We start from the raw sequence: 24538 nt of genomic DNA on the forward strand, positions 1-24538 counted from the left end.
ATAGATCACCAATAGTACATGCAAAAGTGAGCTGCACAGCAGTGGTAACTACTAAAACTAACCCTGGTTGTTCCCTTTTTAAAGTTAATGCAACAACATGAGAGCAATTAGACACTCATCAGATATACAGTACATCCTTTTATTATCGCAAATATGCAAGAAAAGTCAAACGGAGACACTGTAAATGAACACATGCCCTTTAATACCACAGTCTAATTGTTTTAAACACTTTAAATAATATACATTTGCACCTTATGATACCCTTTGAAATGGTTTAATCCATATGTACACAATGTAATGCTTTGAATTCTTTTCATTCTTTTTGTGAAGAGGACTAAGAGGTCTCTTAAAAACACGAGGGTCGCGTAAAACCCAGAGTCCTGATAATTCAATATACAATAACTGTACAACTGACCCGCCTCAGAGGTGGAGTGAATGCCATCTGAACTGGCTGAAACACTGACCAGTACTTCATCTGAAAGGGTGGCATGTGTGAACATGTCTATGAAGTTTCCAGTCCTGTCAAATTTGTCTAGCTCTGTAGGTAACCTGACACTTATATGCTAAGTTGAAAGGGGCATCCCCGGATAGGTTATTGCAGACAGAGAAACCCAAAACTGCAATTTTTGTTCCTTTTAAGTGTAGGTGTGAACAGTCATTTATGTTTTTATTTTTATTCATGTGTGCATGACCCTGTGGCTCTTTAAAGCTGTTAAAAGCTTGTTTTCTGATTTAAAAATGCCACATCGGTGAGAAAGCATGCCTTTTTTCCTTCCCCCCTGAAAAAAAGTAATTCCAGCAGATGTGCTTTTTAACATGGCTCCTGCTTTACCCCTGTTTCCTAAAGAACTAACTCAGATGAGTTTCCACACCTCAGATTAACTGGATGAAAGATCTCGGGATCAGCGGCAGAGTCAAGTCGCCTGGCTGGACAGTATGTTCTGAGAATGCTCAGATTTGACTCATCAGTTTGTTTGGTTTGTTGTGATGTGGTCCAGAGAGCCACAGCATTGGAGTGTTTTGAAAATCAGGGCATGGGGATGACACAGCAGCAGGGGGTGCAACCCGAGTTTCTACTGGCACCACTGAGCTGGGAGCTTTCGGGGAGGCGGAGGGGGATGAGGAGCACTGTGAAGAGCCCAACATGCCCCGGCACATGAAAGGCCTGGTTGACCATTCCCTTTGAGGCGACTGGATGCAAAGGCGCAAGCCACTGGCAGGTCAGAACAAAGATGTGCTTGATTGTGAGAGTCCCCCAGGGAGGGGCGTGCTGGACTGGGAGCTACACTTACACCAAGCTCATCTTTATCCACTCAGTGGCCTTGTTTAATCAGCGGCCATCCGGAGAGAGCAGATATTAGGGCAACATGGTCAGAAGAACTACCACCCACTTTTAATGAACAGCTAGTTTATAGAAACAACCCCAGTTAAACTCAAACAACTGCTGGAGCCCACAAAGATCAGAATGGGTTTCTTTTTTTCTATCAGTCTTTTGGAATGGAAGAAACAGCATCTGTAAGTTACACACAAATATAAAGCATGAAAACTTGGCCTTTCTTGTTTCTGTCTTTGATCCAGAAACGTTGAGAATAAGACCAAAAGAATGAGAGCAGGATAGAGTAAATGCCGCCCACTCGCCTCTTTGTGAATAACACACTGATGCTGGAGTACAGTTCACTTAGGGTTCTACCATGCATACATGTGAAGAACCATTGAAATAATCTTGGCTTAGAAGTGACAATATTAAAACAAAAGGAGACTTTGTCTCTCAAACTTTGTCTGGAGGTTCTGTGAGCTAGACTGGTGGCCTGCAGGAACTAATATTGCTGCCCTTCACACAGTTTTCAATGATGCGTTGTTTCTTGTTCAGCTATAAACTGTAAAAAGAGTTGACGTCTTTATGTTTTTACAATCAAAAAAATAGTCACCTTGTCTCCTTTGGTACCTATAATATTTGTTCTGTTGTAAGTTTTGTCTGTTTAAAATGTTTTAATGTTCTAGTCTCCTAAAACATGGGAAGATAAACAACCTGACTTGGCACTGTTACTGGATTCAAACAAGTGTTTTTGTGGGAACAGGGCAGGTCTGTAAGAAATGTTTAAGTGCAAAGAAATATTAAGCATTTAGAGTACATCTCTTGCTGATCATGAGACATACTGGTAAACGTCAGCGTTCCACGTTGGTCCTCAAGTCTACAACATTCTAACTCATTAAAACTGCAACACACTTAGAGCTTGTGCAACTTCAACCTGAACTTCAAATTGACGAACTTTCTTAAACTTCTGCTATATACGAAGTTGTGCTCGTGAGTGAGAATCTGATCAGAGACCAGAGATATGTTTTACAGCTAATAAGCAGAAATTTCAGAGCACTTTTTTAATGTGGGCCACACATTTGACTATAAACAATGTCGAAACATCCAGGTTCTCTTCCATCCCCGCTTGAACAATGGGACTTTTTCCGGCTCTGAATGCATTGCCAGCCAGATCGCTTTAGCCACATAGCCTGCAGACATCTGAGTTTCTGCAGCTACTGCCAAGAAACGCTCCCTCACAAGCTCTCAAAGCCTAATGAATACAACGTTCATACATCCTTCATATTGGAGAAAGGAAAAAAGAGACATTAAAAATAATCCTATTAATAATAATTGTTTACACCATGTCATGATAAGAACAGCAAAAGGAGCAAGAAGAACATACTTTAGAAACAACAATGAAAATTTTAGTAAACAATCAGTTTGGCAAACAACCCTGTTATCGGCGAGGCTCAGCTGTCTGTAGCGAGGCCTGTGGAGTGAGGTGGATAGGGTTGGAGGGTTGTGGGGTCCCAGGAACTGGGGCCTTTTGGGAGACTCGTGAGATGGGATTATGTCCTCTTACTGTCATCATTAACATCGTCCTGCCTGCCGAAGCTTCCTTGTCCCGCAACAGGCCAGACTCAAACAAGAGATTGGCCTCATTCAGACACAGACCTGGATGATACACCGCTGAAAGATGGCGTTGAAGGGTGGGCTGTGTGTGTGTTTAGAAGTGCTTTGGGGATCAAGGAGTGGGGCGGTGTGTCACTCCAGAAGGGTTAGGACAGCTAAAATGGTTCTAGTGAGCTGCTGCTGAGTCCATTTGTGGTAGTTGTTGTTGTTGTTGTTTTCATCACAGTCCCGGATTCTTTGGGCATTATTTAACATAATCAAAAACTTTTGCTGCTGATACTTTTTTTCCTTTGTTTGGTACATTCCCCTTAGAGTTCTGCAGAGCTGGTGAGGTTAACAAGCCTCTGCTAATACTTAGGTATGTTGGGGTTGTTGCGGTTCTGTTAGGGCAGGGTGGGGGCAGGGGTAGGCAGGATGGGTTGGTGTGAGAAGATAGAAGGAGTATTGGGGGGTTTGGCAGTCCCTCTCCCAGAATGCTCTAGTCCAGTGGTTCCTGTTTTATCCTGATGGGAGTGTTGATGGAGAGACTCCGCCGGTCCTCACGACACAACACGTACTCACTGAACTGGGACGAGTCCACGCCGCCTCCGCAAGACGCCGCCACGCTGAAACCTTTCTGGAAAAGACGTTCCAGAACCTAAAAAAGGCAGGAAGACAGAGGAAGGAAGTGAAGAGAAGGGCATCAATATCAGAACTGTCATGTCAAAAGAGCTAAATCTAACTGAGAAGTATTAATGATTAAGATTAAAGTTTCTGGTTGCATACTTTTTTTTGCCAAGAGTTCGTCGAGAAGACTGAGACCACAGTCTTGGTAAATATGAAGCTACCACCAGCAGCCAGCAAACTTAGCTTCGCACAAAGACTGGAAACGGGGATACAGCTATCTTGGCTATTCTCCAGTAAAATGATGATTTGTCAACTTTACACTTCAGTTTTTGTACAAATTGAACAAATAAATCCAGGCTAGCCAGCTGCCATGGGTAGCTTCATATATTCCATACCAACATGAGTGGTATCAATTTTCTCATCTAACTCTAGTCAAGGAAGAAAATAAGCATACCTTCCAAAATGTCAAACCTTTTCTTTAAATGTAAACATAGTTTTGGATAGCCATCCATTCTCACATCATCCTCAGATCTTCATTAGTCTCAACATACACCATGTGTCATTAACCTGCCTCTCCTCCAACCTCACGTAGTGATGGAGGAAAACCAGAGGCCACGCCGACATCAGACCAGGTCTGCAATATTCATGCTGCTTGTACTGGATTGGCTACTAAACCGAGGGCATGAGCTCAAAGGGATGAGGAAAGCAGAGTGTGAGTGAGGTGTGTTAAGGGGCTGAGTGGAGCTCAGCGTGGTGATTAATGGAGCTCCTAATTTGAGTAATGAGGCTGGGGTGAGAGGAGAAGTGAGGTCCGTGAGCGAAGGAGAGAGCGACGTGTGGGGAATGAGGATAGGGAGTTATGGGTGATCTGCATGAGGACAAAATGTTGGAGCTGCAGGGAGAGAACGGGAGACGGGGAAGCATGTTAGCCCTCAAGTCTGGGCATTGATACACACACTAGTCCAGACTAGATACACTCAGACACAAACACTCCAACATCGCTTTTCTCTCCTCAACTGCTGTAATCCTTGTGGGATGTTGTTTTTTTTTTTTTGTAGGGGGTATATCTAAATCCCAGTGCGTGGAGTGCTGTGTATTTACTTATTCCCCCGTCCTTTTTAATGGAGTGTGCAGCGCATAAAAATGAAAGGTCTCGCCAAGGGCTAACCCCTCCTGCCAGATACAGAACCAGAGAAGTTCACACAAAATAGATTGGTTTCTTCAGATTCCCATGCACACACATACACTGACACATACACTCATGGCGAAGGATGACCTCTCTAATTACAGGAGCCAGGGCCCCATCGGAGGGCTAAAGTGGGGCGTTTAGGCCTCCAGGTCGAAGGGCTGCAGCCTCTCCCGGGATTCGCACAAGAGCAGAGCAGATAAATCACACACACAAATATACGGAGACACTAATGATATGTGGGCAAGAATTTAAACTTACAAATGCAACACAAATTAGTTGAACAGACCTGAACACCCCGTGCCGCCCTCCCCATACGCACACACACTTCCTGATTAAAACTAAAATGTGGGCCGACGTGCTGCTTGTAAGCAGAAAAGACCACTTGGAAAAGTTACACCCCCTCCTTTTTCGTCCTCTGGCCATACGACAACGACAACTCTGTAATTTGTGAGACAGAAGGGGCGGCAGACAGCTGATGGTGAGGATGGCTAATTAAGAGACCTGCCCAAGCATCAAACACTCCCAAATCCATGACAGACGACGGAGGAGCCTAACGATTATGGAAATGATATTACATAGCCTTCTTTGATCATTGCATCACATTGCATTTTTCGCCATCATCTCTTAACGCATGTGGGACTCTGTCATGTTCGGCAATGAATTTGGTCACAGAGGAGAATGGCCTGATCAATAAAGATAGTCTGAAAACACTTTTATCATTAATGCATGGCAACACAAAAGACTTAAGGATATTATTATAGATAGTTGTAACTGATTCAAGGATACTGTAATGACTATAAGAAGTCATAAAAAAAACTTAACATTCAGTTTGACAGTGAATCAGTGCCATGGGGGAATAAACAATACACTGAATAATTAAGATGTATCCAAGCAAAAGGTTTCAATGTCCACAGGACAATGTCCTGAAATCAATCCCAGCTGACAACAGAAAGTAATGCACCCTCTTAAAAAGCTAACACATGTCCTGGTGGCTCAGTTCAGCGCAACATACTTGTGACTGCAGGCTTTCAGATCCCAGCTTATGTTGTACTTATGCAGATTTCTCTGCTTACTTTCCTGCCTCACTTGAGCGAAACCATAGCAAAATATTCACAGCAACAGCAAGTTGCATGTGAGCTATTTGATTGGTCAAAGTTTCATCCCAAGCATGATGATTTCCGTGAAATGGAATTATAGCTAATTAGCATTCTTTGCTTTTTTCCTTTTCATGTTAACTTCTTTGAACTTAGCGATGAACTTCCCTGAGTCCAGTATTGCTGTGACCATGCTTGAGATATTCCCCTACAAGACAGGAAAACCGACTACAACAGGTACAGAAGATATTACAGTGCATTGCCAAAGTTTGCAAGTTCTACCCTGAACTTTCGCACTTGTTCTTGTCTTTTCCTGCTTGTGTGATTGAAGCAGAAAACTGAACAAAAGCCTCTCGTCACACTCTTCATCTCCAGTGATCCTACATTTGAAACATAATAAACCATTCTCACTGTTTCAGGGTCGAATTGGCTGCACAGGGATCTGTCCCCAAAACACACTCATACCATTCAGCATATAACCATCTCACTGAGCTGTCACTCAATCTTGGGTCGCAATAGGGATATCAGCCTCACTACTCTAACCTTCCAGCACTGTATTTCCAACGCAGTGAAGATGGCGAGGCAGGAATCAAAGCGGATGAGTCTCAGGGCTGTAAACCGGAGCACAATGTAATATTGATGGCCACCGGAGTGCACACACACACTTGCAACACCTCTCAGGAGGTGCTGGAAGACACTTGCTCCTCATGGCACAGGGCTCAGAGTTGATTGACATGTATGACACAAACACACACTGTAGCATGTGATGGGTTCTGCACTCAGGGGGTCTCTTTTGTTTAACTATGCACAGTCTTTAATATGTGACAAGGAGCGCAGTCTCTGCATCGTATCCTCTGCCTATCGCGAGCATCTGGCATAAAACAGCCGAGAAGCTCCAACTCTTTCTAATTCTCTCCGCCATCTGCCAGCTTTTTTAGGAAACATAAGCAACAGAAACACTTTGACAGTGTAATATATTCTCATAGCATTTGTGGCACATGATCAAGAAGCTGTGTTTGTGGCGCTGACATTACTGGATTAATGGACACTTTTATTTAAAGTGTCTGTTTAAAAATCCAGTTTAGTTTAGATCAGGTGACCCTGGATGCAATGCAACGCCTAACCCTGGTAGTGTAAATACCTACTGAGCTAGACAGGGAACAGAGGTATTTAGGGTTAGGACATTCAACAAAGGGACTGCACGTACAGTTCAGACTAAGCTTAATAGACTTATGAGGATGAAGTATCTCACACGACTTGACTCATTCAGTAAACTTTTCTAAGTCATCTGTGGTTTCTGGCTAAAACTATGGTGACCAGTGGTGGAACATAACTGGTGGAAATACTTCCTTGCCTCTGTCACCCAGTGCTTGCTCTTGGTGGGAATTGTTGGGTTTCTGTAAATAACATCACAGAGTAAGGTCTAGACCTGGTCCTTTATGAAAAGCGCTCTGAGATAACTGTTGTTGTAATTGGTGCTATATAAATAAAACTGAATTGAATTGAATTGAATAACATTACAAGTACATTTACTGTACTGTACTGTACAATTTCGAGGTGCTTAGCTTGAGTGTTTCCATTTTATGTTACTTCATACTTCTACTCCATGACATTTCAGAGGGAAACTTTTTACTCCGCTACACTTATGTGACAGCAATGATTACTACCGTACTTTGGAGATTGATATTTTACATACAAAATAAATGATCAGCTATTAAAATATAAAATTATAAATTAATCAATCATAAAGCATATGAAGTTGTTATTAGCTCTACCTCGAACAAATGAAACATTAAATTGCTGCTTACCAGTATGCATCGGTAAATAATGATGCAATAATATGACATTAAATAACCATCAGTGTTATTCATTCTTGAGTACTTTAACTTTTGATACTTTAAATACATTCTGTTGGTAATATATTTGTACCTTTACCTGAGAATGATTTTGAATAAAAGAATTAATAAAGCATCTGAATAGTTCTTTCACCATTGATAAGACCTTTTTTTATGTGACATTACTACAGCTGTATAACTCGGTTGAAGAATGTTTTAGGACACTTCTTTGACAGTATTTATAACAAGGTAATGATGTGGTTGGAGGCACTTTCTCATTCTACATTCCATTTTATTTGAAGTTAATTTCTTCTAATTCAACTGTGTGAGAACTTCATCATCTCTTAATTCTCTTCCTGGTCAGTCTCTTTTCCCTCAAGCTGTATCATAACTGGCTGCTGCCAGGGTCACTCGTAGAAAGAACTACTTCTCACAACCTGACCATGCTGCGTCCAACAAAGAGATACAACATAAAAAAACAAACAAACAAACAAAAAACATTTTTCTGGCACCAACTGCTAAAGCTGTCAGCAGGCAACGTGGTCCAGTGTTTATCCTCATCCCACTGCAGGTTAATCTGCTGCCTGTTGGGCCCAAATGCCCTGATATTGTGCTCTACCCACTGAGCCACACAGACAGCACAGAGACCCCTAACCGCAGCGGTGTCATTGTCTTGGCCACTCAGGCCACTGAGAAGCACAGCTCAGGTGTTTGTGTGGCCCTGTCTGCTCTGACGAAATGTGCTTTCTCTTTCCAGCCAGCATAGGATTGATGGAGTGGCAGTGTGACATGTAAGAGAGTGTTGCGACGTGTTGCGTTCTCCGCCTGGGCAGCAGGGGGACAGGGGGCCCCTCTCTACGAATGCCTCCGTTGTCACATTGATGAAGGACGGATTGGCTCTGGTCTGATCTGAGTGCTTCATCACGGTGATGTATGGATCAGCAGGCCCGGCTCCAGCTCTGGGACGCGTGTGTGTACACCTCTGTGACTCTTTGGCTAAATGTTTTCCCTCCGTTAAGTGCCTTTGCTGCTCTCTGTTTCTCTCCCCTGGATCCACATCACAGAGCAGGTGGTTTGCATTATTCTCTAAATTCCATTCATGACTTCATGGAGAATCACTCGCCAAGGTGGAGTTGTTTATTCTCACTCTCTCACATTTGAATACACAGAATAAAGAACTAAAGTAGAGGCTCAATTTACAATATGCACTGTAATACTTTCCTTCCAAGATATTCTTTCTGTAGACTGTTATAAACCGTATTGTTATATTTCTAAATGTAAATGGAAGATGATACAGTAACCTTTCATACTCAATAAATGGTTGAATGTCACTAAGTAATTGAGTGAGATGATCTACTCAAAATTACAACCAATTTTACTGACCTTAGGGGTGCTACTTTATCTGTAGGTCAATAAAAACTGAATAATAAACACAGAAACTAGGTTGGTGTGCTAATCATGCAGTGTACAAGTATTGAGAGATGTTATATTATCTCATTGTGACAAACGTATCACAGGGTCTAGCAGATTCCAACCGTACCTTAGCTTTAATAAAATTATTTGAGACTGATATGAATTCTCTCTGTTCTCAACAAATAGAAAACAGATTACATTTAAAAGTTGCCACATATCCATCCGTCAGGATCTCAGTCATAACTACTCTGTTCCAGACAGATCAGCCCTGTTTACACCCCACCCCCTTCTCTCCTTGTCTTCCTCTGTGGGCAGGGTGCGGTTGTATGAGTGTTCCCCTGGGTTGGGGTCCAGGACTGAAATCTGATCAGAGGCTCATTGTCTGGTGGGTAAGACGAGGATTATTTTCCTAACCTTCTCATACCTTCATGCAACAATGAGAGAGGACAGAATGAGTAAGTTGTTTAGAAAAATCTCCCTTACACCGAAAAACACCTCCATCTGCTCCTTGTGTCCTCATCTATATCGACTCAATGAGCCGGGCCCCTCTACTGTGCTTGCATATGTGTGTGTGTGTGTGTGTGTGTTCACACTTTTTGTTTTTTTCAAACAGCATTTTGTGTATCTGTGTGTCTTAAAGGGGCCAGCATGAGACAAAAAAGAGCCCAATGCCACAACTAACACCACCTTAACCGAAAGGGAGCATTGCTTACAGGAAACCTTAAAGATCCAGTTCCTCTCTCTCCTTGTAGTTCGTCTGAAAAGAGGATTTCAGCTCTCCTCGCCTTCAGAGGAGCAGCCCAATAAAAACCTAAATAATAAAAACTCCTTCAGACAATGTTAGTCAGATGCGCGCTCACATTCCATAACTAGTCTCACTGGTAAACAGAGTGGGAAAATGTTGTGTTAGTTGATGCGGCCAATTAATTATATTGCAAGTCATTTAAAAATCTATAAAAGAAGTATAAACCGGTTTAGGCTGTTTGAGAAATTGTAAGTATGGTATTAAAAAATGCAATACGTGTATTTCAATTGCCTTGAGCAGTGTTATATTGGAGTCTTTTTTAAAAAGGAGCTGTGTCTTAAAAAGGAGTAAAGCGTAAATTATGCATATCATTCCCCCCCCTTCCATTCCTCTTCTTCATTTCTTCGCAGGAAAACATGGCCGCAGTCCACGCGTGCTTTGTCCTGCTTGCTCGGCTCTCCTCCCTGGAGGTGGTCTCTTACACTGGCAGAAGGGAGGTGGAGGTGTCAGAGCACACTAGCCTGCCTGGGAGAGGCTCCCTCTGGGTGCCGGGGGGGGGGGGGGGGGGGGGGGGGGGGGGGGGGGGGGGAAAAGGCTCCTCTATGTGTTGGCCTGCTCATGGCTGTGGGCATTGAAGTGTGTTATATCAAGCCTGTGGTGTGAGGCTGTTATGTTTCCCCCTGTTCTCCCTCACACAGACCTCTCTGGGTAACACAACTACAAAACTAGTTTTCTGAAGTTGTTTTAAATGTCTTTACTGTTTTTTGAGATCATATCAGTACTATATTCATTTACTGCGCGTAGTGTGAGTACAATCAAAAGATAATGAGCAGTCACATACTACAAAGGACAGGCCAGGCTCCAGGCTACGGCTGCAAGAGCCACCTGTCATTAACTGTGGTAATCTCTTGACAAACTGACTGTTGCTCCATCATAGTAGTTATTATCTCAGTTATTGACAACAAGCTATTATCTCTACTGTGGCAGAATGCAAGTATAAAGGGCAACAAATCATGCCAACTGCCTTGAAGCAAAGTTTTGAGGTGAAGTTCTAGCTTAAGTGTATATGCCAGTCAATATACTGGCTAGTGGCCTGAAAACAAAATCTAGAAAATATTCTGTATCTTTTAGGGTAAACACCTGACAGTCTCTGTTATCAAAGTGCTGTTTAGCAAGGCAGCTAAGGTTCATAAACACCAGTGCAGCTGGACAGTAGCCATCAAAGTTGTACAAAACAAATGCCAGCCAGGTGTTTAAGTGTGTATAGAAGTGTTGAAGAGTGGTGCTGAAAAAATGGTTTGCTTGCTCAGCAAAATCCTTTGCTGGATAAATAAAGGTAAATAAAGTTTCCACTGTGGCAACATGCAGAGTGTATACAAGGCCACAAATCATGTTGACTGACTCATAGCAAAGCTTCTCTGTGAAATTGTGTCCTATGGCTAACCTCAAAGACGGGACCGATGCCATAAAAGACGTACAGTGCCAAATCAAATTTGAACAGATGCAGAACTAGTGTCAAGCCAAAACAAACACAAAGGTTTTGATAAGGAGACCTTATATTAAGAAACACTTTAGTCTGTGTGACACTTTAACTATAGGCCTATATTAAGTGTTTCAGCATTATTGTGTCAGTCACATCTTAGAGATGCATGCATTACATAATGTGCTTTCACATCCATCTGAACACCTTATGACACCATCAGACTTGGAGGGCATGGAGCCACCACAGGGGAGCAAGGATGTTGAGAGGACTTGAATGGGCTTGAATACGATTCATGTGGTGACATAAACAAACAAAAGTGCTCTGATGCTAGCAAAGCTATTCTGCTAACCTGAATCTTATGTTTATTTCAATCGGCTGTTGTTAATCATTGTTAATGATTGATAAAAACGAAATCCACTTATGCTGGGGTGGAGGAGCATTAAACTTTTTACTCATGAAGGGGCGTCTGACAGAAAAAGTTTGCGAACCACTGCTGTTTACTTGCTCCAGGAAGTATCCAACCCTGCATACCAAAGGCCTGCAGTGGCCACTGAGATAAGCTCCATAGTTAGCTGGATGCTATCTTAATGTAGGTATTGTGGTTAGCAAAGAGCCTTTTAGTCATTTGTTAAATTTTTTTGTATTGTTTTCCTTAAGTTATGTCTACTTATGCATTACCATTTAATGTGTTGCATGTTGTGCCAACTTAGGTTGTTTTGCACAACTGTTTCTACCTTCAAACCAACGTTTCATACCTACCTAACTAAAAAAATTGTTTTTTGGTGGTTTGAACCTGATATGAAGCTTAATCAAAACTTATGTCAGGCTGCTTTGAAAATGTAATATTCTTCCATTTCACAGCAATTCTTTCATTCAGTTTATTCTTTAGCTTTTTCAATCACAGTATAATATACCTTTAATATTCTTAAAATTAACTTGGTATCTCGTAGTGGATATGTGACGTTAACATAATAGATTTAAAAGTAGTTCAAAACCTCATGATGATTCTCCTTCAATATTGAATATAATCTAGTTTTTTATCGTTATATCTTATATTACACCTGTAACAACAAAATATATGTTTATGGTCTATTTCTCATATGATATCACTATAGTATTACTGTTGTGACTGTTTGTATAGTATCCTCTTGCTTTATTTTGCCAAATCAGTCTGTCCAAATCTATCTGTCCAGGGCTGTCATGCGTTACTCAGACTTGGATTTTGCAATTAAGCAGAATACTAACATTAAGTACATAATGTAAATGGTATTTTCTACTTGTATATCCAACAAGAAAACAGGACATAACCCCATAGCCCCTGTAAAACACAGTGCCAATGCTGTGCTGGGTTGCTTGACTAACATGACAAAAATGTGGTATTGTTTTAGTTACAACTAGATAAATGTGCCACATGCAGAGGGAGAGAAAATTACAATAACCAGAAGGGGATTTCCAGTGTATTACCTGGACGGAGTTGAGCCTGCAATAGCCATTGAGAGGAAAGCGGATGACGTGCGTTGGGTCCTGGTTCCAGCCGGCATTGACTGAGTTACACATAACGTCTCCAGTCTCCGGGAAGATCTCCTCGATAAGGACCTTCTCCCCACTCAAGGCGATCCTCTCGCCCAGGTCAGGCGTGACGCGAACCACCAGGCAATCGCAGGGCTGTGCCATTCGTCGTTGCTCACGCTCCTGCTTCCAGCGCTCCAGCTCCTTAATCATGGGCGTCAGCTGGTAATAGCGGGCCTCCTCGTACAGCAGGTGGAAGTCCTATACAGGCAGATGACAAGGGAGATGAGCGCAGTGACTTTGCCTCCTCTTGGCTATATGTGTGACTAACACACTATGAGTTTCACTACATTACAGTTCATCACCAACTCCAAGGTCATCAGGACAAAACCCTACACATACACTATTGTGCAACATTAAAATGACAGTGGAAGGTGTATTTACAAGATTTCCTGATGCCTGGCCTACAGCAACTAATGATAAAGTGTCCTTGAGCAAGACACTTAACCTCTAATTACTCAAGGAGAGCTGTTCTGGCTGCATCTGCACTTTGACCCCTCTAAAGTAGTGAAACACTAACTGCGTGGTACAGGCATGCATGGGAGAACAAATAAGTCCTACCATATTTCTGAATATATTGTCAGAAAACACATTTATATATGTGTGTCAGATAACAACACTGCCCTTTGTCCTCACTGGCTGTTACAAGAAACCATTACCAAGGAGTGCAAATAGAGAGAAAGAAAGAAACATTGATTTTGAACCATAAACACGTTACTAAGGACTCTCGTGATGTCAGCCATGTTAAAATTTGCACTCATGTTAAGTTACTCTGGATAAAAATTTGATAAATACGTCACATTTCTATGTAAAACAATTTCTATGTAATGTCCTCCGACCAGCAGGACAACACTCATAAACACAGCATAGCCATGCTGCAGCTCTCCTCCACAGTGGCTCTTGGCAGAGCCGTGCTAGCCTTTAGCATGTCGTAGTGAGCCGACTCTAGAAAGGCCATCAAGAGGGCTCCAGTGAAGTGGGATGGTGCATTCCTGTGTGCAGACAGTCTGAAGCAGATTGTCTGCCTCCCCCTCCTGGGCAGGGCTTGCTGGGGGCCATTTGCCCCTGCGCTCTTGCCTCTAATTTCCCACAAGACCAGATGGCACTATCATTCACCGCTACCATAGAAAATACGGGGAGCTGGAGGTTCGCTATTGGAGGCAGACGGGAGGTGAGGAAAAAGATATGTGCAAGTGAACATGAGGACAATCAGCCAAGGAGGATTTTAATGTATTCCTCACATGGGGGGAGTTTTATGTTAATGTTACACTCCTATTAGAACAAGATTTAATTAGGATACACCTAAATGCTGCAAATCTTTCTACTAAACAATTAGTAATTAATAAGTCTGTGTTCTGTGTTTCACAGTGACAAATAATGACAGCTTAATGCACATTCTCAGTTTATGAACTTCCATTACTGCCATTCAAAGTTTATTCTTACATGATGTTCATGTTCCTTAGCTCCTGGCTATAGTTTGTTTTAGTGTATGGACATTGTCAAACCACAGCAAACGCCCAATTGTGAATTTGGGCACATCTTAATTAGCTAAAGATAGATATTGTTGGTGCAGTGCAAAGTCTGAGTGCTTGAAAAGTGAAACAATGTGTGTTTGAGCTGCAGAAATAACATATGTTTCATACAGTCTGCATCATTGGTGGCTGTGGGTGTTGGGTGCCGCGGCCGCCGGTGATCCCTGATCTAAAAAGAGTTTTTTCCCTTCCCTTCTCCGGGCCACTGCTGGGTATAGAAACAGAGCATGGCAGCAAACAGCATATTCATTAACCCTGCTGCTTCTGTCAGACACTTTAGCCTTGAAAAGCCTCCCTTCGCTGGGTTACCCTGTCATCTAAGCTGTGCCTTCATCTGAGGCATGTGAACGACACCCAAATACAACTCCATCTGGACGAGCGTTGACGCAATACATCTTAAGCTGACGGTCTAATATCTAAGATTTCAGAATGCGAAGGGGGGGTGGTGGGTCCTTTTTTTCCCCTTTTTCTCTCCCTTTCTCCCTGTCTTTTTCTCTCCTGGCCTTCTTGCTGCAGCTGACAAAACTCATACTGAGACACTCCCCTTCAGGCAGCTCTCTGTATCAAAGTGTAGCTCCTCATCCTTCACAGGTCTGAAGCCATGGATGGATATGTTTTTAACAGGGGTCTGTCTGCGAGGCACTTTAGTCATCCTGTGCAGTGCAGAAAACAACAGAGTAATCCTAAGCGCTGAGGTGAGGATGAGAGGGAGACAGGCCAACAGCTCCGTCCTGGCTGCTGGAGCTGCTGCTGCTACTGCTGCCAGCTCTATGAGACAATTCATCCCCCAATCCTGTGTCCAGACAGCCCGTTTGAGCTTCAAAATAATGATCCGACCTGATTGCCCACTGGCAAGGCAACGTCTCAGGGAAGGACAGACGGAAGCAGAGACAGAGGGGGAGGCAGCGAAAGAGAAGAAGAGCAAGAAAATGATGGAAACTGTCACTATGAGGGAGTCGGAGGGCTGATAAAGACCTACCGTATCTTTTGGACAAAAAATGACTAAAGCCACACAAGTAGAGGTTCACAGGCTGTTGATTAAACAGGCCACCAACGCAACATCCAGCCGATTCTCATCTTTTATATAGCACCCACAAAACTGTTATTTGTAACATTTTATACCTAAAGAAACATAGCATTATTGATTTAAAGTGCAATAGAAAAGCCTGAATAAACCGATGCAGAAGCCACTAACTCTTAACGGTTATAACCATGCCCTCAATATGACTGAGCATTGCTTACACTCTTGTGATTAATTGTAGTTTGAATAATGAGATGAGGGAGGATATTAATAGTGAATATTTTGTTCCACTGATGTAGGCTGAAAAATTTCTTTTCCTATTCTGCTCAGACTTTCACATTGATTTAGCAAAACACACAGCGCCGTGGCTGCCAGCAGCAGAACAGACCCAGCCCTCTGGCGACGGCAAGCCTGATTGTGTTCAGATAAGGACATGCTCAATTCCGCCTCGCAGTATTTGCATTTTTTTTCCCGGCTTCACGCAAATTGAAAGGTATGCAGATCAACACAGGCTTATGCGAGGGGATCGTAATGAGTTGAAACAATGAGGTCCAATGCATTCTCTTCAACCGTGGTGCCTGATTGGACTGTCAAGACTTCACAGAAAGGGAGGGAATGGCATGAATAAGAAGGGGGGAAACTAATCGGTACTGAGTCAAGCCATCATTTGCAGAAAATATGCAGGACTTTCATGTCATGTTCTGTTGTCAGAGGTTTGGCTCTTGTTCAGACTATCCGTGAGGCCTGGAGAGTTTGCCGCCGGCTCCATGTGGCTTGGCCTCGCCTTGTTCCCTTGTAGAGAATGATGAACAAGCGAACCCGGTGGAAAGGTCACGCAAGTTAAGGTGGAGTAGAAGTGAAGAATAGAGTACACATAGGAAGCAGCATCACTGAATAAAAACAGGAAAGAACTGCAGGTGGAATATATAATAATTCTGACAAAGCCACATGTTGTTGTGTGGAAAGTTGTGAAGTGAGACTAGCTTGCTAGTTATGCCATCAGTTTGGTTTAAAACTGCACTAATCAGTAATTATATGGACAATGGATTAACTGACTAAGCGTAATGTAAATGCTGTACAGAGCATTTTATCGTCTTTGAGCTCATTGTTTTGATTTTTTTAGGCCGAACTTTATGGTTTTCTGTTTGCTCTCATCAACCTCAATTTCAGCAGCAGAAGGCAACTGTTGTCTGTAAAAAAGCCCTGATAAACCAACTGATACTACCTGCTCAACCAAACAGCAAGCAGACAAAGTTAACGGCTAGCCGATCAGCCGATACAAAGTGTGTTAGTATGCATTAAACTGCACCATCAAGCCACAGCTCTCCCGGCGAGTTCTTGATTGTCAGTGAGACTTCCTGTCTGCGTGGGAGTTGGTCATCAGAGCGCGAGGGAACAGGGGGGCGTACAGGCTATTTCACCTGGACTCACCTCTATAGAAACCACTCTGAGTGAAAGACAACAGCTCAGGGCTTTGGCACACACAACACAGGGCCATGCTCCAGTTAGCCAGTTAGCATTTTACCTCTCTACCACTTTAAACTCTAACTGTGTGTCTTCCACATCCCACACCCCACCCCAAAGTTTTGTAATTATTGCTTATACTACGTAATGAATGCGTTGAATAGAAGGAGGGTGAGTCTAGATTAGGCACTGAAAACAGAACTGGTGGCGCTGTTGTGGTATTAGGTCTATTTTGAAAACAGGCAACCCCTGAGAGGACAGTTAGACGTTCATAAATGCATACATATTCACACTTTAGTGTATTATCATGAGAAGAATCAGGAAATTTGCTCAATACTACTGCATGTCTGGGCAGATGGCTTTACATACTCAAGCTTTTTATGTTATGTTATTCAAACTGTACAAAAGTGATGGTGCAGACAAGTACAAACAGTATGTTGTGGTGTGGATGTATACCTTGAAGTCATCTGGAAGGAGCAATTTGCTGGTCCTGAGGAAACTGAGAATGTAGCGGAATATCTCGCCGTCCCGATCTATGAAGTAGTGCTGCTTCAAGCTGTCCAACACGATGGGCTCGGTGCCATTGAACAGACGACTGATTCTGAAAATTGAAATACACAAACACACACGCACGCAAGAAGCCGCACACACACACACAAACACACACACACACGTAATGGAATGAGCCAGCTCCCTTCAAATGCATGAAACAATTACCCTCCATTTATTTTTCAATTTTATTAGCACTAAGCTTGAAATGCATTAGCATCCCAGGTTGAAACAAGGGGCTTAAGGCACAGTTCCTCCATTCCAGACTTGTTTGAAGTGTCCCTTCTGCAGAGAGATTATACCAACACACACGTTTGCTGCTTGTACTTACAGAAATTAATAGTATGAATGTAGCATTACAGCTCTATTATACCATCTGTCAGAGGGGTGGAAATGAAACAGAGGTAGGACATGGTGGAGGGCCACATATTAATGTGAGGAGGACATCTGGGGGAAAAAAATATTTCACTTTTACAGTTTGACTTTGTTATGAATGTGAGATGAATTTAGACAGCTGCACCCATACCGCATGCCATTAATACAGGGTTACAATTGGTCACATGCTCTGTATTGTATTTATACGAGACTCAATCTCACTTTCTAATTTTGTCAATATAATAAGAGTTTGCTTGAAGATAAATTTGTGACTCTTGCATTGTCCGTTTAAAACAGATATTTTGGTGAAATTGGACTGTCTTAAAATGAAAATGAAGTCACACACTGTTTTCCTATAAAGAAACACAATAGCTAGAAACAGTAATTAGATGTATGTGTTTAAGCTTTTACTAAATATAGACAAAACTTTGGTGTAATGATGACACTTGTTGCTGCCTATAGTGTCCCACGGTTAACACCTTCCACGAGTATACTGCAAGATTAAGGGCTTAGTTAAAGTTGGCTACAGGGGTTCATCAAGGTAAAGAGTGGAAATTGCTGTTATCTTTAAACTTTCATCACACCATGTTGGCACCGTGCCTCGAGATACCCTTGGACAGGTATTAATTTCCCCTCATCTTTGTGTGGTTTTCCTGCCGCTTACCTGCAGGTCCCATTCTCGCTGGTCTAATAATCTCATCTGGGCCCCTCCACTCTATCTGTTTCTTCATTTCCACGTGCCAAATGTCCCTATTCAATAATTAAAAATAATTTTATTAGCATCTCTAAATATTGAAGATGCAACTTGTTGGAGTGTTTGCTAAACTTTATTACTCACAAAGCGTATGTTTTTGTAACTCTGAAGTGTGAAAATCTGCTTTTATTTTTTGACTCATGTAGAAACAAAACCCACAGCTCCCTTAGCAGAGAAACCTGGAACCTCTGTGCACTGTAAACAAGTCGTACTAGTGATTTACACAAGAAATCTGTTGGATGTAACCTCCTTAACGGTTTCGCTGCAAATTTTCCTATCGTCTTTCTGAGAAACAGCTCTTGGCAGGACACTGCGTTGCTGTTAATATCATAATTGTGATGTAATCAGCTCTTTAATCACAGTAGCAGCTTCTAGGTCGGCTGACAAAGTTGTACAACGAAGAAAATCATAAAACCTATTTGCAAACATGCTTACCAACACACACTTAGACCCAGCCACTGCCTGAGCATTGGCATTGTCAAACTCTATTACAAGACACTGGAAGGGAGCCGCAGTGGGAATGTCAATGAACAAACAGCAGGGTTGGCTTCACCCACAGACTCATTTTTACTGAATTTACAATTACAATTGCTACGTTGTAAAAGTGTGTTAATGGCTGTATCAGGTATCTCTTGACCCTGACGTGTCGGCTCAACACACTGCAGCTATCACGTCAAATTCACCATGTTTCTTTTTCTTTGACTTGACTGTGTGAAGAAGCAGAGCAAAGATGGTTCTCCCTCCCTCTCTCCCCTCCTGCCACCCTTTCTCTCTTTCACTCTTTCTTTCTCTCTCTCACCGTCTCCGTCCTTCTCCTTTACTCGCTTTCTCTGGAAATCGATGCAAAATGCTTTATAAAAAACCAATACTCATCTCCCTGTTTTGCCCGAGGTGTTCCTTTCTCATATGGTCTTGCAATTCTTCCAGCTAGAATTTCACCATACCCCTCCAGGCTAACTCTGTTTTTCATCTCCACTTTTTTAAAAAGCAATTAAAATGCTGCCTGTTTTTCTTTTTCTTTCCCTCTCTTCTACTCCCTTCACTCTCTCTCTCTCTTTCTCATTTTTTCTCCTTTCTGTTAAATCCCTGAATTGGATGGGGGGTGTTTTTAAACAGGTAGGGAGAGAAAAAAAAAGGGGGGGGGGGCTACATAGAAAAATTAAGAGAGAAGATACATAAACAGACTAGGAGACTGACAGGGAGAAAGAAGAGGGGTTAAAGCAAATTTAAGGAAAACTAGACATAAAAATCAGAAGAGAAAAATGCAGAGGATGGAAGTAAAGAGGGAAAAAGAAAGAGGGAGAGAAAGAAAGAAACAGAATAAGAGAAGAGACAGAAAGAGATGGAGAGAGTGGGTGAAAAAAAAGCTGACAGAACTACATAAAAGACAGAGAGAAAGAGTCAGGGACGGGGAGGGAGGTGGTGGGTGTGGGAGGTTATCAAGGACAGGAACAGCTCAGATCTCCCACCCCAGTGGTGCCAAGTGAGGGCAGGCAGCGGGGCAGTTGGTGGGCAATATCTGGCAGGATCCTCGCTGCAGCAACTGTCTGCAGGAGGTGGGAGGGGGACGCAGCACAGGTACAACTGATCCTACAAGAAAAGATGCTATCTGGAAACTGTAACACTAATGGACATCTAATGAATGTAAGACGCACAGCAGCTTCCTGCAAAGTGAAACAAACACACCCAGGGATCTCGGTGAGTGTGTCCAAACTGCCCACAGTGGCTTCTGATTAGGTGGGAATCTAAAGTTAAAAACGAGATCGCTGCTGTGCCTGGCTCTGATTCGCTGAGTCCTGCTTAATGACGGTCCTCAAAAAGCTCTCCCTAAGGGTTTGTGACAAAAGTTTTAAAATAAGAGATGTAATTTTAATTTAGCTGAATGATTACACGACAATGATTCTTAATGCCTTTACACATTTCTACACTAAAATACAAACGTTTTTACATGGTTCACTGAGAATACATTTCATCATGTAGGGCTCTTATGTCCAGTATTTGCCTACATGGCTCCATGTTGTGAATTGTTTTTGAGAAACTCAATTGCATATACACTGATGAATTGGCTGTATTAAGGCTTTTACCAAACATCTCCACACTTATACTCACAATATGTGTTGCTAAAAATCAAAGTGTTTATCTGCATTTCATGAAAACATTGTGTCTGTTATTTTGGAGCTACATAACTTGACTGATTCTGTGCAAGAGTAACAATTAATTCTCATTATTATTTCATGTTAAGTGATTAAAACTAAAAGTCTTATCTAAGAGCTAATTTTACTGTAGATCATAGCAGTGTGTTCATGCCATATAGCCTCTTTAAAAAGCAAAAAAACACTTGGGGCCATGGTTTCAACAGATAAGAGGCCTTATAATGAAATGGAGTAAAAAATGAAAGGAAAAATATCAAATTTTCTGAAAGTTACATATGGTAAATGACGAGATGTTATTTTCTATTATTTATGGTGATTTCAGCTTACAGAGATGTAAACTATTACATACAGGGGATCACTAAATAGCATGAGGCCAGTAGAGATCTATCGTCTCTGGACGCAGTCATCAAAGAGAAAAATGTCCAGTGGTCCTTTCAAAATAGTTTCCTTGTCTCTGGAACATTTCCCCTAATTTCCTCAGCTTCTGTTCAAGTGACTGCTCAGACGGTCTCTCTGAGAGCTACACAGAGTGTGCATCAATGTTTTATGACCCCTGTCCCTTAATATGGCCCGCACAGAAGAAGATGAATAACCACACATTAGTTACTAGACTAACTTTCTCTTGGCATGCTACATTATTTAGGAGCCAATCTATTAAAAGTAATCATCAACTTTAAACTCTTTAACCCTGGTCTTTTAGTCATCACGTTTACCAACGCGCCCTGCTCGACTGGACAAGGCCGAATGCAGCGTATGTGGCTATGCCAGTGTAATTGTTTTGCTTTCTGCTGTCAGCCATTATCCTAATTCACACAAAAGGGCCCCTCCTTCCACTGGCTCCAGTGGAAAGTGAAGCCCTGAGGCCAACTGTACACTGAGGAGGCTGAGAGAGAGAGAGAGAGTCAGAGTGAGACAAACAGTGAGTGTATGTGTGTGTCTGTGTGTGTGATCCAGAGTGAGAAAGACACAGAAAAAGAGAGAGAGAGGGAGAGGGAGCAAAGGAGCATGTGTGAAAGAGAGACAGAGAGAGGAAAGAGCACTCCAACCAACACTCACACTGGTATCCGGTCTTTACTCTCACTGTAAAAACACTGTTTGGGTGCTCTGACATGACTCTGTGCTCCATTTGCATGGTGCCCTGTGTGTCTCCCCCTATGAATAACCTCTTTGTAAATTGTAAAGCTGCACCGGAGCATAAAAAAACAAGGAAACACAATAGCAATCCACAAACTCCTAATACAAATTAAATAACAAAAATAGTCCTGCTGTTTAACAACTATTTGAGATGTGTTCAAACATGCTTTAAAGCAAATGAAAATCTCCTAGCAGTTTTGATTGGCTCCGACACCTTCAAAAACACTGCGATCCAAATAACATTATCACATTTGATAAAAAAAAAAACTCTTGTCTTGTGGCCCCTGGATAAACCCAGTATAACACAGAGACAGTGGCCAAAAAAGGCCTCTTAATAACAAAAACAATCATAAACCCTTGTCTGGGATGAGCTTTATTTTTCTCATGACATGTTGCAGTCGGGAATAGAAGGAGAGTTGTCAGGGATTTCCTGTCAATGGACTCTTTGAATATCAAGACTTTATTACCAAGGGATTTTGTGGATTGTTTCCTGTAGCCAATTTGGCAGATTTTCTAACAACCTGGTGAATGTTTATGGTGCCCCACATGGGACTCTGTCAGCTGACGCAGAATCAAAGATTGTATAATGTAATGAATGACACACTGCATTAGAGGAAAAAGCCGGGGCCTAAAACATCCCCTAGTTATAAAGGGGTAAAATTCATATGCATAGAATTTTATCATTAGTGCGTTTGCTTTTAGAGCCACCTCCGGTGGCGCCACCTTGTTTGTTGATGGAGCTAAAAACGTGAATAAAGTGGGAGGGTGGATTACCAACAGCTCTTACACAATCTGAATCATCATGAAATTTCAAAAATAAAAACGCTGTTTGCTTTTATGTGTGAGAGAATCAGATGCCTGAGTGAGCTGGAGTCCTTTTCTTTTGCTGTCTACATAAATATTCAGTGAATAGAAAGTCACTCTTTTAGGTGTTGACATTTTAAAGTTTGACTGCAATATAATGTTCAAGGCTCTTTGAAAAAAATTATAATAACAACTATGTTGTTAGGAATATAAATCGGAATATATATTTTAAAGGCATAGAACTTTTATTACAACACATCTATCTTATATCTGTAAAATAAACATTTTGTTTGAACACGTGATTCTTCTGCAAAGAAGATCTGATGGTGGAAAATGCTGGTTATAAAATAGTCAAGAAAATCAATATGTAACACGCCAATGAACTAGATTTTAATCAGATTTGAACCTGCCTCAGATTAGCTTTGATGACAGGGATCTGAACATTTACGTCATTGTTTTTCCTCCAAAGATTCCTAACAGCACCCTGATCTACTGACAAAAAAAGAAAAAAAAAGACTGAGAAAGGGGGTGTAGTGCACTCAGAAATGTTTGTGTGGTGTGTAAATTAAAATCAGCAGTAAAACATTCTGTACTTGCCAGTTTGACAGCAGCTAGATTTTCAAAAACAACCACCTCATGTGAAAGAAGATAAAACAAAAGCCTTGGAGGTATTTAATAAACAATTAAAATAATCCTGACCAAAGCAAACAAAAACAATCAAATTCATCATTTTAAAGCTGTGAGAGTTGTGAAATAATGAAGGGAAGAGAAATGTCCCCACATGGTTTGAAAAGATATTAAACTGGTAACTTCAGAGGACAACTGTCAGTATAGAAGTTGCAGTGCAGTTGTATGACTTGTTAACAGTATAAATCCAATTAGACTTAATTAAGACAAACCCCAGCCAAATAATTTAATCATTGACATAATGACTAAAATGCAATACAATGCTGTTAAATTGAGATATCACTGATTGAAATCTCTTTGGAGATTTAATTAGGAAAGGTGTGCCATTATAAAGTAGAATGAGAGACTACATATTGATTGTCTCACAAACAAGATGAAAATCCACTTCAAAATGCAGACATTTCCTTAATAATAATATTATTTTCGATAATTAAGACAGACGGAATGAATTAATGAACTAACTTCAGCAATGAGGCTAAAGCATGTGAGAAAGCCAGGGTCGTGTCTTACCTTGAGTCTGGGTACTTGGTGAGGGTCGCCAGGCTGCTGGTGTACATGTGTCCCCCGACATCGATGTGCACCGGGGCGTTCGCCTTGGTCAGCTGAGCCGGCAGAGGGATCCCCTGAGCGGCCAGGGGAGAGACCGGGGACCGGGTCAGAGACAGCCGTGACATGCTTCTTCCCTCCTGAAAGCAAGTGTACAGAAAAGCCATGGGAATAAAGGTAAAGGAAAAAACAACAACAACACGGTGATCCTACACAGGGAAGCGAATAGTATCCTTTCTGAATGGTATCAGATCACTTCCATGTCTGTCTGGTCGCATATTTCGCCTGGAAATTATTGCCACCGCTCTAATTAAGTATGTTTGCATCTTTTCATGCAGCACCGGAGGCGAGGATAGGAGGATGCTTATTAGAGAACCGGGGTGAGGGAGAGATAGAGAGAGAGATGGACAGATAGATAGACAGAGAGAGAGGGGTGGAGAGAGGGAGGAATGCTAGGTGTCAGCCTCCAGGGGAATAAAACAAACTGCTGCTGCAATATTCTAATTAAAGGTCGCCTTATGTGTTAGACGTGATGCTCCCAGACACACCAACCACCAATCTGAGAGCAAGGAAAACACGGCGGGGAGGCGGGGGGCAACTTCTTCTCTTAACACACATACATTCAAAATAAAAACATTAAGGTGATGGTTTGACAT

At 42.0% G+C, this 24538-nt stretch overlaps 1 protein-coding gene across 3 annotated transcripts in view; it reads right to left on the bottom strand.

The window, feature by feature from the left end:
- Positions 1–118: 118 nt before the first annotated feature.
- LOC123958728 (BTB/POZ domain-containing protein kctd15) overlaps positions 119–24538 on the bottom strand; it is a 39073-nt gene continuing 14653 nt past the window's right edge. For all 3 annotated transcript variants that reach the window (XM_046032295.1, XM_046032294.1, XM_046032293.1), the window contains exons 2-5: positions 23847–24022; positions 17337–17481; positions 12759–13064; positions 119–3566 (exon numbers count right to left, since the gene is read on the bottom strand). In XM_046032295.1, coding sequence (XP_045888251.1) covers positions 3408–3566; positions 12759–13064; positions 17337–17481; positions 23847–24010 — 774 coding nt within the window. In that variant the 5' untranslated portion in view covers positions 24011–24022 and the 3' untranslated portion in view covers positions 119–3407. The remainder of the gene's footprint in view (positions 3567–12758; positions 13065–17336; positions 17482–23846; positions 24023–24538) is intronic.

This window comes from Micropterus dolomieu, linkage group LG20 (assembly GCF_021292245.1).
Source record: "Micropterus dolomieu isolate WLL.071019.BEF.003 ecotype Adirondacks linkage group LG20, ASM2129224v1, whole genome shotgun sequence".
Lineage (NCBI taxonomy): Eukaryota > Metazoa > Chordata > Actinopteri > Centrarchiformes > Centrarchidae > Micropterus > Micropterus dolomieu.